This window comes from Diadema antillarum, unplaced genomic scaffold, assembly GCF_040938485.1.
Source record: "Diadema antillarum isolate AM-2024a unplaced genomic scaffold, OU_Dant_1.0 seq00000172_RagTag, whole genome shotgun sequence".
Taxonomy (NCBI): domain Eukaryota; kingdom Metazoa; phylum Echinodermata; class Echinoidea; order Diadematoida; family Diadematidae; genus Diadema; species Diadema antillarum.
Genome location: NW_027271241.1, coordinates 366,422 through 379,402, shown reverse-complemented (window position 1 = coordinate 379,402; position 12,981 = coordinate 366,422). Strand labels below are relative to the sequence as shown.

Sequence of the window (12,981 nt, the reverse complement as noted above, 5' to 3'; positions counted from 1 at the left end):
CGCTCGGTGTCAGAGCGGCAACCGCCCAGGCACTAACCTAATCGAGCTGTCGCTTAGGGAACAAAAATAATAGAGACAAAAATGACAAACGCACAGAAGAAAACCAAAGGATAGATCGAGCGGTCGCCGTCAAGCGATTTAGGGACTAAAATGATAAAGATAAAAATGACAGAAGCACTGAAGAAAACCAGGTGCTAGATGGGAAAGAGAATCCAGGGCAATGTGGAAGAAGCAGAGGGAGGGAAATATGTAAAGAAACCCCGCCGACATCTCAGCATCTCAACATCTCTGCAACCAACATGAGGGACGTGGAAGATAGGGACAACCGCTTGGGGGCAAAAGAGATGAAAGTTAAAAGCAAGTGTAATACAGGTAGTAATGTATGGTTTGGTTATCGTATTCAAAAACCATATTGAATGAAGAAGTCATGAATGACAAGAGATGTGGAAATGAAAACATGACATTAAATAAGAATGAAAAAAATACTGTTAAGTATAGAAGCAATCAGAAATATTTTGGGCAATTCTAATCCATTCTAATCTTTGTTCCATCTGTGGTTTTCCTCCCTTTTGTAATTTGTTTGATTTCCTAATTTTTCTACTTATCTGTGGCTTCACATAACCGAGGATTGGTAGTTGATAATTTATCTCTTAAATCTTTAGCCTGGAATTTTATTTTCATTTATCAATTAATGGATTTTCTCTTCACAAATCACATATTATATGGCTGCATGAATAAAACCAGGTAGCTCGTGAGAAATTTCCGGCAGAGACCGGCGGGCGGCTGCCGGTACGCCTACGGGACACCGGTAGATGACCTATCCATCACCCGTTGGTCGCGATTTCGTAAGAATCGGCCGGGGGATGGTGGGAGATCGTCCAGTTGCCAATTGGGCATCGCTCGGTGACTGCTCAGTCTCTGTGCGGAGAAGATTCCCATATTTCGCAATTTTTTAATCTGAAATCGACCGGTGATCGATGGGAAATCGACAGGGCATCGCTCGGACACCGCTAAGGTTGAACCTGCTCGACATCTCCAAAAACTGCGGGGCGGTACCAAGATTTCAGCGGAGATCAAGCAGGCTACAAATCGGTCGGTCGCCGCTCTGAGTTGTGACCGTAGCCTTAGTGGGACTGTTTCAAGTGGATAAAAGCACGCAAAAACTTGCATCAAATTGCACCATTTACAACATCATAATGCAAAAAGTTCTCACCGTGGGAGGAGGACAACCATTCTCCCACACCCTAAACCCTCGCTCACTGCGCTTGTTCGGGCTCGGTCGCGTTCATGACATCAGTGTAAGAATTAATACAAGAAATGTATCTTAATGATACAATTCTATAGGCAAGTTGTGTTCATTAATAATTTGCATCAAAATGTACTGCTACCTTAAACAAGTGGGACTGTTTCATAAAACACGCAAAAACCTGCATCAAATTGCATCAGATTGCACCATCTACAACACCGAAATGCAAAAAGTTCTCACTGTGGGAGGGGGACACCTCCCCAATCCTCCCCCTCGCTCAATCCAATGGGAGGGGGTGTGGGAGGGGGACACCCCTCCCACACTCTCCCAATCGCTCACTCCGCTCGCTCTTGCTTGGTCGCGTTCATGATATTCAGTGCAAATATTAAAGACATACGATCGTCATCCCTAATAGTACGTAAACTCCGAACGACCGAAGTTTGTGCATGCTTGCGCAATGCCAGACTCGGTGCTATATCCATAAACGTGTGGGACAATGCTGCCACTGAGACACGTGTGTGTGTGTGGGTGTGTGTGCACGCATCATACACAAACATCGTCACCGCGAGCTGCGGTGATTGGAGGAGAGAAGCCAGAAGACTCGTGGCTCTTTTGGCCTCTCTTCATGCGCATGTGCACTGAGAGTGTGCGTCCATTCGGAAGCTCTCGTGGCTCGCTCGGACAGCCATTTTGGGTTAGGAATTTTGTAGCACAGAGCTCTTGTAGTCTAGCGTGTTGTTCGCTGACCCATTGAGCCAGCGCTATTTTCATTCGGGGTCACTACAATTGATACAGAATGGGGGAGGCAGCGTGTTGCGTTCGTCTCCGTGCCGTGCGAACCACTCGCTACGATTGAGTGCCTTTAAAACAGGAAGTTTATTTTGATGATACTATTTTATAGGCAGATTGTTCAATAATAGTCTACATCAAAATATACTGCTACCTTAAACAAGTGGGACTGTCTCAAGTCGATGAAACAAGCAAAAATTAGTGCATTAAATCGCACCAATTACAACATCAATATGCAAAAACTTCTCACCATAAGGGGACACCCCCTCCAACACCCTCCTCCTTGCTCACTCCGCTCGGTCTTGCTTGGTCGCGTTCATGGTATTCAGTGTAAATATTAAAACAGGAAGTTTATTTTGATGATAGGGCCTACTATTTTACAGGCAAATTGTTCAACAGTAATCTACATAAAAGAATACTGCTACTTTAAACAAGTTGGACTGTTTCAAGTCGATGAAACAAGCAAAAACATGCATCAAATCGCACCATTTACAACATCAATATGCAAAAACTTCTCACCGTGGGAGGGGACAGCCCCTCCCACACCCTCTCCCTTGCTCACTCCGCTCGCTCTTGCTTGGTCACGTCCATGACATTCAGTGTAAATATTAAAACAGGAAGTTTATTTTGATGAAACCATCTTATAGGAAAATTGTTCAATAATAATCGACATCAAAATATACTGCTACCTTAAACAAGAGGGACTGTTTCAAGTCGATAAAACAAGCAAAAACATGTATCAAATTGCACCATTTACAACAACAAAATGCAAAAAGTTCTCACGTGGGAAGGGAGAACATCCCCTATCATACCCTCCCCCCCCCCCATTTGCTTGCTCAGTTGTCTCGGGCTCGGTCGCTTCGCATACTAGTAGCCCCCCCCCCCCCCCCCCCCCAAAAAAAAAATAAATAAATAAATAAAATAAAATAAAATAAATAAATAAATAAATAAATAAATAAATAAATAAAAAATAAATAATAATAATAATAATAATAATAATACTGATAATAATGATAGATAATAAATGAATAAATAAATGAAATCCTAGCTACGCCGGTGTCCTTTCCCCACTTGGTTTCCGTTAAAAAAAAACCCTAAAAGTCTGGGGATTGAGAGCTTCCTAAATTCCAAATGTCTGTCCAAAAACTCTCGTTACATTTAGTGTCAAAACGCAACCCCTTGGAAACAAGCTGATGACGCCCCTGGATCCCAAACTTTTACATAAGGTAGAAGAAGACTTGCTCTTTTAGAAAATATGAAAAACTTGAGCTTGGTCCGGTTGACCAATTTCAACTATTTTAAGTCTTCAAACAAAATCACTGCATGCGACTTTTTATTCGTATTGTAATGAACGGTCATTATCATTACACAAATTTCTCTGTTTATATGTGCCCCTCCCCCGAAAAAAAAAGCGATAAGTCGCTGGATATACAATTTCTATTTAGAGGCAGATTCTGAACAAGCATACTCTGATTGTGATTTATGACTCAATATGAATGAACGTTCCTAACCTGTATAAAGTTTGAAAGCAATGTAGAAACACTGGAAATCAATACTGACAGAAGAAGCTATCAATTTAATTGTCATTTCAAGTCAATGATCGCTTTCAGCTATGACCTGTGCAGAGAACGGGACAAGAACAACAGCAAACAAATCAAAAACAGCATATTCGAAATGAAGAAACTACAAATTCAGCGAAATTTGTTCTATCAACACATTCTATTCATGCTAAAAAAAAGAGAGAGAAATGTGGGTCTCTTTAAAGTTTGGCCTGCAAGAAAGCTATCAAATCTCCGGAGAAGTAATTTTTTAGTGTTTTAATATTCTGTCATAAATTCAATCGAAAAAAAAAACACCTCAAAACAACAACATCAATAAACGAACAAAACAAAAAAAAGCAAAAAGAAAATCCAACCAACAAACAAAGATTAAAAAGTGCTGTCTTTTCTTGGCTTTATGGTTTAGTGTGACTTATTTTGTTTATTTAACTTGTTTCATTCGAGTTATCAGGTAACCAATGTCCCAGATGTATCCTATTCGTTCTTTTTCACTTTCTGCATTCCGGATCTTTGTTGATGTTTTTTCTTTCTCTCTGTTTTACCCCTCGTAACTTCATGGTATTTTCATAATGCGAAGTGATGGATCATAAAACCCTTAAAAGTCACCAGGTATGGATTTTTAATTATAATCACAACTTGAAATCGGTGTAATATAGCTGTTTTCATGCACTCAAACCAAGCCCATGTCATTTATACCGCATCATTTGTGTGCCTATTTTAGAGACAAAGCACTCTATTCCCTGATAATGCCAGGTATTAAACGCAGATCCGCGTATTTGCGAGTTTGATGAAATTGTGCCAAAATGTGTTTGCGTTTGTTTGTATATATGTTGGGGGTATTTTTTTATTTTATATCTTTTTTCTCTCTTTTTTTGCACATGTATTTATTTATTTATTTATTTATTCAAGATTTCATGCGTGTTCACAAAACAGGAATGCATACAAATGTATGCAAGTACATCTCATATAGCCACGACAGAATATATACAATAAGTATACATTGATAAGAAGCAGTATACAGGATAGTATACAACTCCACTAAGAGAGCTACATTATTCAAGGTAATAAAGACGCAAAGGAATCGCAACATAAGCTTAAAGCTTGAGAATCGTTGCAACCCCCGTGCACACAATCTGCTTGGCATAAATGTACACACTGAAGAATCACGATTATACAGCTGCACACCATATTCAATGATACTCGGTATTATGATGATATTTTTTTTTTTTTTGTCTTTGTCGATTCTTATAGAATATTATATGCTCAAACCATATATATATTTCTTAAATTGCATTCAATGATAATTCTTGCCCATTTTTGTCCCACCCTTTTTATGGTTGTTTTTGGTATGTCGTGGTTCCTTCCTTTTGGATGTGCTTTTTTTTTCTTCTTCTTCTTCTTCTTCTTGCCCCTATTTATTGCAAATCCAGTTCTTCTTTATGCGACTCATGATTTATGTAACAGTGTATAACGACATACAGTTTTAATATTGTATATTTGCTCAGGGGATCAGCCTCGAAAGGCAAATGGCCTACTGCTGATCTCCTCCACCATTTATTTTAATTGTTATGTCAATCTGGAACACACACTTTTTAACTTTTAACTGTGATTATGTATTTATCCAAAATAATTTTTGGTTTGTATGTATGTGTTAGAACTGATTGATTGTGTATTTATATGTTTTTACCTGAACTGTGGAAATAAACTGAATTGAATTGAATTGAATTGAATCTATATATGCTTGCAAATAGATTAAACGATACTTGATAGGAGTTGGGGGGGGGGTATTTACAAAGAGAGCATGGGAACATGAGGGGGAAAGAAGAAATGCATGTGTGGTGCCTATTTGTCCTGTCGGACATTGACAAGAGAGAGCAAGAAAAAGTTTAAAGTGTCAAATCATTATAAGCAAATTATACTGATTGAATTGATTAAATTTCTCATAAATCCCATTCAAATGTTGATTTCAGGGGAAATATATGATCACAGCAAGTTTAATAGTTAATAGTATCCAGGAGTTCAGCGTGAAGCTGATAATAGAATATGTTTGATCGACCTTTTGAAAGTAACTATTTGTAGTAAATTACGAACATGCTGAGGTAGCGCATTCCAGACATCAGGACCGCTATGTCTGACTGATTTATAGGCTAGTGCAGTACCGGGGTTCACTAAATGTATATCTGATGCTTGTCTCGTGGGATACGAGTGAACTGCACTGTTAAGTTGAAACATTGTCGAAAAAGAACCTTACTTTTGAACCATATGTGACCCTGCACCTCAAAACAAACAAAAAGTCGCCTGACATGAATTTTAGCTAAGACCATATCCTGAAAGAGCAGACTTTAAGCTTTAAAATGATGTATAACTCAAATCAAATGGACTCTCCTAACCTATCTAAATAATGGAAAGAAAGCACAAACTCAGGAAAAGTGTGAACTGAGAAAAGAGACTCTGAAGTACAGTGTCTATTCAAGCGCTTAATCTTTACCAAACCGTGCTTGCTGTGCGATGAATGGGACGAAAACAGGAAGTAAACCACCAGAGTAACAACAATGTAGCGATTATTAGATTAAACTGAAACTAAGCATGCCTCATTAACATATTCTGTCCATAATTAATGGCAACTTTCAAAGCAGTAGCATTATCCTTTCAAATGTTATTAGAGTTGAAAATGAAGAGTGTGGACAAGGTTTTTCGGAAATGAAAAAGGGATTCGTATAAAGACACACCTAATCACACTATTCCACCAAAAATGTTCAAGATAAAGTGCTAAAAACACACACTTTCCTGCCCGTTTTATGATACGAAATTTTAGCATAATGTAATAGAAGACCCGCTCTTTCAGAAAATATGAAAAAGTCAAGTTCGGCTAGGTTGACACATTTCACTTACTTTCAGTCCTCACACAAAATCAATGTGTGCGACTTTATGTTCATTTTGAGGTGCACGGTCACATAAATATGTGACCCTGCACCTCAAAACAAACAAAAAGCCGCCACACAGGAATTTTTAGTTAAGACCATATTCTGAAAGAGCAGACTTTAAGCTTTAAAATGATGTATAACTCAAATCAAATGGACTCTCCTAACCTATCTAAATATTGGAAAGAAAGCACAAACTCAGGAAAAGTGTGAACTGAGAAAAGAGGCTCTGAAGTACAGTGTCTATTCAAGCGCTTAATCTTTACCAAACCGTGCTGGCTGTGCGATGAATGGGACAAAAAACAGGAAGTAAACCACCAGAGTAACAACAATGAAGGGATTATCAGATTAAAATGAAATTAAGCATACCCCATTAAAACATTCTGTCCATAATAAATGCCAACTTTCAAGGCAGTAGCACTATCCTTTCAAAAGTTATTAGAGTTGAAAGTGAAGAGTATGGACAAGGTTTTTCAGAAATGAAAAAGGGATTCTAAAGACACACCTAATCACACTATTCTACAAAAAGTGTTCGAGATAAACTGCTAAAAAAACACTTTCCTGCCCGTTTTATAATACCAAATTTTAGCATAATGTAAAAGAAGACCCGCTCTTTCAGAAAATATGAAAAAGTCAAGTTCAGCTAGGTTGACCCATTTCACTTATTTTCAGTCCTCAAGCAAAATCAGTGTGTGCGACTTTATGTTCGTTTTGAGGTGCACGGTCACATATTCTGAAATAGCAGACTTTAGCTTTAAAATGATGTATAACTCAAATCAAATGGATTCTCATAACCTATCTAAATATCGGAAAGAAAGCACAAACCCAGGAAAAGTTTGAACTGAGAAAAGAGGCTCTGAAGTACAGTGTCTATTCAAGCGCTTAATCTTTACCAAACCGTGCTGGCTGTGCGATGAATGGGACAAAAAAGAGGAAGTAAACCACCAGAGTAACGATAATGCAGAGATTATCAGATTAAATTGAAATTAAGCATGCCTCATTAACACACTCTGTCCATAATTAATGCCAACTCTCAAAGCAGTAACACTACCCTGTCAAAAGTTATTAGAGTTGAAATTGAAGAGTGTGTACAGGGTTTTTCAGAAATGAAAAAGGGATTCTAAAGACACACCTAATCACATTATTCCACAAAAAAAAAAATCGAGATAAACTGCTAAAAAACACACTTTCCTGCCCGTTCTATGATACCAAATTTTAGCATAATGTAAAAGAAGACCCGCTCTTTTAGAAAATATGAAAAAGTCAAGTTCGGCTAGGTTGACCCATTTCCCATATTTTCAGTCCTCACGCAAAATCAGTGTGTGCGACTTTATGTTCGTTTTGAGGTGCACGGTCACATAATATAATCGTAGACGAATTTCGGAACATAGGAAACAAAAATGATCAATCCACATTCCTAACTCGAAAATTTACCATTTTTTTGTTAACTTATACTTGAATACTTCTCCATCAGAGTTGTATTTGTATTTTCTTAGGGCAACCTTACCAATTCAACTAAACTATTATAAGACTAGGTTGTTTCTGTATTAACACAATTAAGTAATGGCTTTATTTGTTTTCTCTCTTCTTACCCTTATTTTCAGGGGTGCATCGAAACAATGAGATAGTAGTACAGTAGGAAGACATAAAGCGTCAATAGACTCACACACGCACACATAAGCACACACACAGACAGACGCACACAAACTCCAATGTCTAACAATTAATAATAAAAAATAACAATTCATTGAAGTAAATGACTTCTCTAAGGGTTGTGCAAGTCAGGTATGGACAAGACTTGACAGCATGCACATGATGAACAATCATTTTTTTTTTTCCAGTTTAGATACATTACATCTCCGACAATATACACGTCTTAATGTGGTACCTGGTAAGTAATGGAACGATAGTGAATAATTTTTGTTACGCCAATGAGAGATACAGCTAACATTGTATTTGGTCGACGTATTGATTTCTCTTATATTATAAATCTATGACGATAGTGTTTTTTAAGCCAGCTCGAATTGTGTTGACTTTGCATAAACAAATTCAACTCAACCATTATCTAACGATAACGTTATTTTCACAAAAAAAAAAAACATTAGCAGGAGAAAAGCAGTGAATCAACTGTTCCCAGCTATCAATGAACGTGCATAACGTGCATTATGTTTTGCTCCTCGCGCATAATCGTTCTTTGTTGCTTATCTTCAACAAAGAAAAAAATAGACAACGCTATTAAACTAAGAACACTGAGACTTTAAAGGCAAAAAAGGCATCCCTGCCATATGGGCCATGTTGCATTCAGCAATGACTATACAGACGATACGAAAGTTACGGTTGACATAAAAAAGGACAAAAGTAGAGGGATTTCTAAATGGAAACCTTGACTCCGGTTGAGGAGAATCTTACTTCTTAACTTAACTAGTTAATAGTACAGGACAACCCTCATAAAATACTTTTTTTTTTTTAACAGTGACGACTTCCCTTGTCGAACACAATCTATTCAAAAGGCATACTATGTAGTTTTTCGGTAGGAATAGGCCTACACTTTTTAATTTGTGGTTCATAAGACGAGTAGTGCTTACGTTTTTCAGTTTTCTCCTTTTTTCACTTTTTTCTTCAATCTGTGTGATAAGGTATGCGGACGGAGCTCCATTTGATATCTAAAACTGTTTGCACTGAGTTCACGTTCAACTGTATAACTTTTAAATGGAGTTGATATCGGGTTGAAGATTTGCTTTAATCACGCATAAAACATATCGCCAAAGCTTTGATTTTTAGTAGTACTCTGCATTTCCATTTTCTCCTTATTTGATTTGTACTCTGCATATCTTGAAAAAAAAATGATGATATTTTCTGCCTTTGGTACGCATTATCACATGCATTTTGTTAATTTACGTTTATATTATTATTACAAGTATGTTGTGATTACACATTTTATATCATTCTCTTTGATAGTTTGGTGGAAATAGAAGTAAATAAATTTGAACTTGAAAATGTTGTTAATGCTGTGTAACTGCAATGTGATAATCCCTTCATATGTGTTTAAAATTCATACGAGTCACACAGAGCACCAAATGGGTTCGATTGCGTTCATTAAGATAACTTTCTCTTTCTAGTCACCAATTTTCCAAAGGTTGTGCATTCTCTCCATTATGTAGATCCATTAGTAATGTTCATGTAAATTAATTCCCCATCACGACCCTTAGGTTAAAATTGATGTCTGGCCAATTTTTGATGACTTTATGATGCAAGGTCACACTGACACACAGACAGACAGACACAAACACACACACACAAACACTCACCCACACACATCTTCATTTCAAAACATTTCCTACGTTTTTTTTTTCCTTTAGTTCGTTCCAAAATTATTAAAACAATCACTGAAAGAACCATGAAATACTGAAAACCTGACAATCCCTAAATATATTCACTGAGGTAATTTATAAAATTGCCAAACATCATTATTTTTTGGAGCCAAAGATCACAGAAAACATTGGACGCTAACCTCATTGGAGATCATCATCTACCAACGCTCAACTATGTTGTACATAGCGTACTATCTGAACGATGCGTCACTTACCGTTGACGGATTGGGAAATCCTACTAACTGTACACAGAGCCACTGCGCCGTAGTCGTGATTTTTTTTTTTTAGCTTTTTATGCAAAACCACTTGTGCATTACTGCATATGTGCACTATTCCTTTACCTTCAAAGCGCAACGGTGTCCGAAGAGTTGCGCTTCCGTTCGAAAAAATGGCAAAGGGAAGCACTCAACTCGTATATGATGGGAAGGCCGTAGTTATCCTCTTACTAGTCGTCAATTTGTTCTGTGAGTATAAAAGTATACTAGTAACTAACACCCAGAGTCCACTTTATTTTTATAGAAGTTCAAGAAGAAACGACAATGTGAAGTTGTATTAAATTTGTACATCTACATATCATCGTCTTCTTTCGGCACAGATGGCCGTACTTTCGTTATCATATAGCAGTAAAGAGAAAGACAATCATAGTTTATGAAAATGACAACTGCAAATACTGCCAGATATGGATATGATGGTGACTGGATGTTGTGTAGATATCCTTTTAGATGAAAGTAACGAATCATTTATTTTTCAGAAAGTTAACTCCGATAGGGGGTAAGGTTCCGAAGTTTTATGAAGATAGATGTTTGCATGTATTGTGTTTGCTTATATCATACATTGAATTGCATATCCAACGTCTTACCTGCAGCATAATTTTTTTTTAATCAACTTCAAAGGTAAATTCTCCTTGTTTATGATGTTATATGTTTCATACAGTGGTGTGCATTACATAACGCCTCTGGTAGTATGCCCTGTTTTTTTAATGTGAACCACTAAATCTGCTTTGCTTCAAAATCTCCTTTATTAGATATGTACAGCATACGTCTGTGTTTTTCATTTCTACATTCTGAATGTAGAATACTGATATGGCAGACAATTAAAACAAATGTTAAGATAGATGGAAACGTCAATCATCACCATGGTACATAATCTATGATATAATTACAACCCTTTTCGATTAACTTAAACAATTTAGATATCCATTGTTCGTACTGCTGGTGAACACGGTGGTTGATGCTTTTTTTTACTGAGCTATTATTGCTAAGTCTTTTTTCCATTCTCCAAACAAGAAAAAAATATGATAATTTGTCCAAAATAAGTTTGAAGGGAGTTTTGAGGACGCGATATCAATCAACGCAAAATGTGCGTAAGATCAAAGTGTTTCGTAAGCAAATATTCTCTAGATTTTTTTTTTCTATTTGAAATTTACCATAGCCGTTTTTACAGTTACCAATTGCCCATGAGAATTATTCCATGCCGAAAGATAAGTACGACCGAAGTATCTAAAACATGTCCTGATGGTACAATTCACATAAGTTCTATGATCTCTCTGTAAGCACAAAACAGATCAAAACTAAATATATATATATAACAAAACGTTTCCGTGGATAACACGCGAATGAGGTTAAAAAGGAAATCAAATCTGATACATTGGAACATGCGAGAACAGGTTACATTTAAAATCAGTGAAATTCAGAACAGGCTTAAAACATGCCCTTACTTTGTCTGTTTTAACATTTTTTTTTAAATGTTGAAAATGTAGAATCAATTCATATACGTTTTGTATAATTAAAACAAAAAAAACCCTAAACTGCACAATATCGTTAATCAACACTTTATATCCCCAGTCTTTAAAACTACGTAGAAGAGGTATTATTTGTGAAAGTATTGAGATTATAAAGATTATTGAGTCTTCCCGCAAAATCATGACGTGATACTTTGTTGTTTGTTTTGTGATGTATGCTTACATTTAAATATAGTACAATGTAACACAATATACGAAAGGAACCATGTAAACGTTCTCCTGTCTTTCATCACAGGTTCATTTGCGGAAGGATATAACAAATACGATGTGTTCAGCGTGTCCGTGGAACTAGTGGAAGGAGAAACAGGTGTCCTTCCGTGCATAGAAGACCGGCGGACCGATTTCGTATACTGGTGGAGAGACAGGGGTCCGAACATTGAATATCTCATTGAGATGTTTCATGTCTCCGGCGAAGTTGTGAGAGCTGGTCACGAATATGAGGCCGGTGTGTACAACATATCTGACGACTTCTCTCTGATCATCAATGAAGTCAAACGAGATAATGAGGGGGCATATCACTGTACGGCGACTGACACAGTAAACAAAATCAAATATCTCAAAACTGCAGTTGCCTACGTTCATTCAGAAGGTATGAAACACTTTGTCTTATTGACTAAAGAAAAATCCATCAGACTTAGAGAAACAAAACTGATGAATGTAATAGTCATCCAGATAGTAACAGCAATTGTGTAAAACATTTTTGAAATTGTTTATCCAGAAAATAATTTCCCTGAGCATTTTATGATTCTGTGATAAAAACAAACAAACAAACAAACAAACAAGGTGCTACAGTCTATCATTTTGAATGCTGGTGCCCTTAATTTGTGTACTACGACTTTAATCTGTTGAGTGAGGACGAGTCCAGAGTATACTAGGGGAGATGTATAGTCGAAATTGCTGTTGTTGTTTTTTTAATTTCTAACCCGAAGGCGTCAATCAACCTTCCCTATTGTGATAGTCTGTAGGAATATTATACAGCGTATCCGGGCAGTTACCTCCTGAGGGCAGTTACCCCCGGCTAAATACTGATAAGTGGTAAGGTTAGAGTAAAGATTAGGTTTAAAGGGAATAGCTAGTAGCTGATCAGTGGGAATCAATGGGAAGGCTAGGGGATGATTGTTCCAATCCTTGTGGGATACATTTAAGAGTACATTATATATCTACTGTTGTGTGAAACTAATTTGTGACCGTGCATCACAAAACGAACAAAAAGTCGCACACACTGATTTTGCGTGAGGACTGAAAATATTAAAGTGACATGGGTCAACCTAGCCGATTTTTTTTTCAAGCCTTC

The 12,981-nt window shown here is 37.0% G+C and overlaps 1 protein-coding gene across 1 annotated transcript in view; it reads left to right on the top strand.

Annotated features, from left to right (window-relative positions):
- The first annotated feature begins 299 nt into the window (after nucleotides 1-299).
- LOC139728296 (uncharacterized) overlaps nucleotides 300-12,981 on the top strand; it is a 31,885-nt gene continuing 19,203 nt past the window's right edge. Inside the window, exons 1-2 of the mRNA XM_071639245.1 lie at nucleotides 300-372; nucleotides 11,923-12,276. Coding sequence (XP_071495346.1) covers nucleotides 300-372; nucleotides 11,923-12,276 — 427 coding nt within the window. The remainder of the gene's footprint in view (nucleotides 373-11,922; nucleotides 12,277-12,981) is intronic.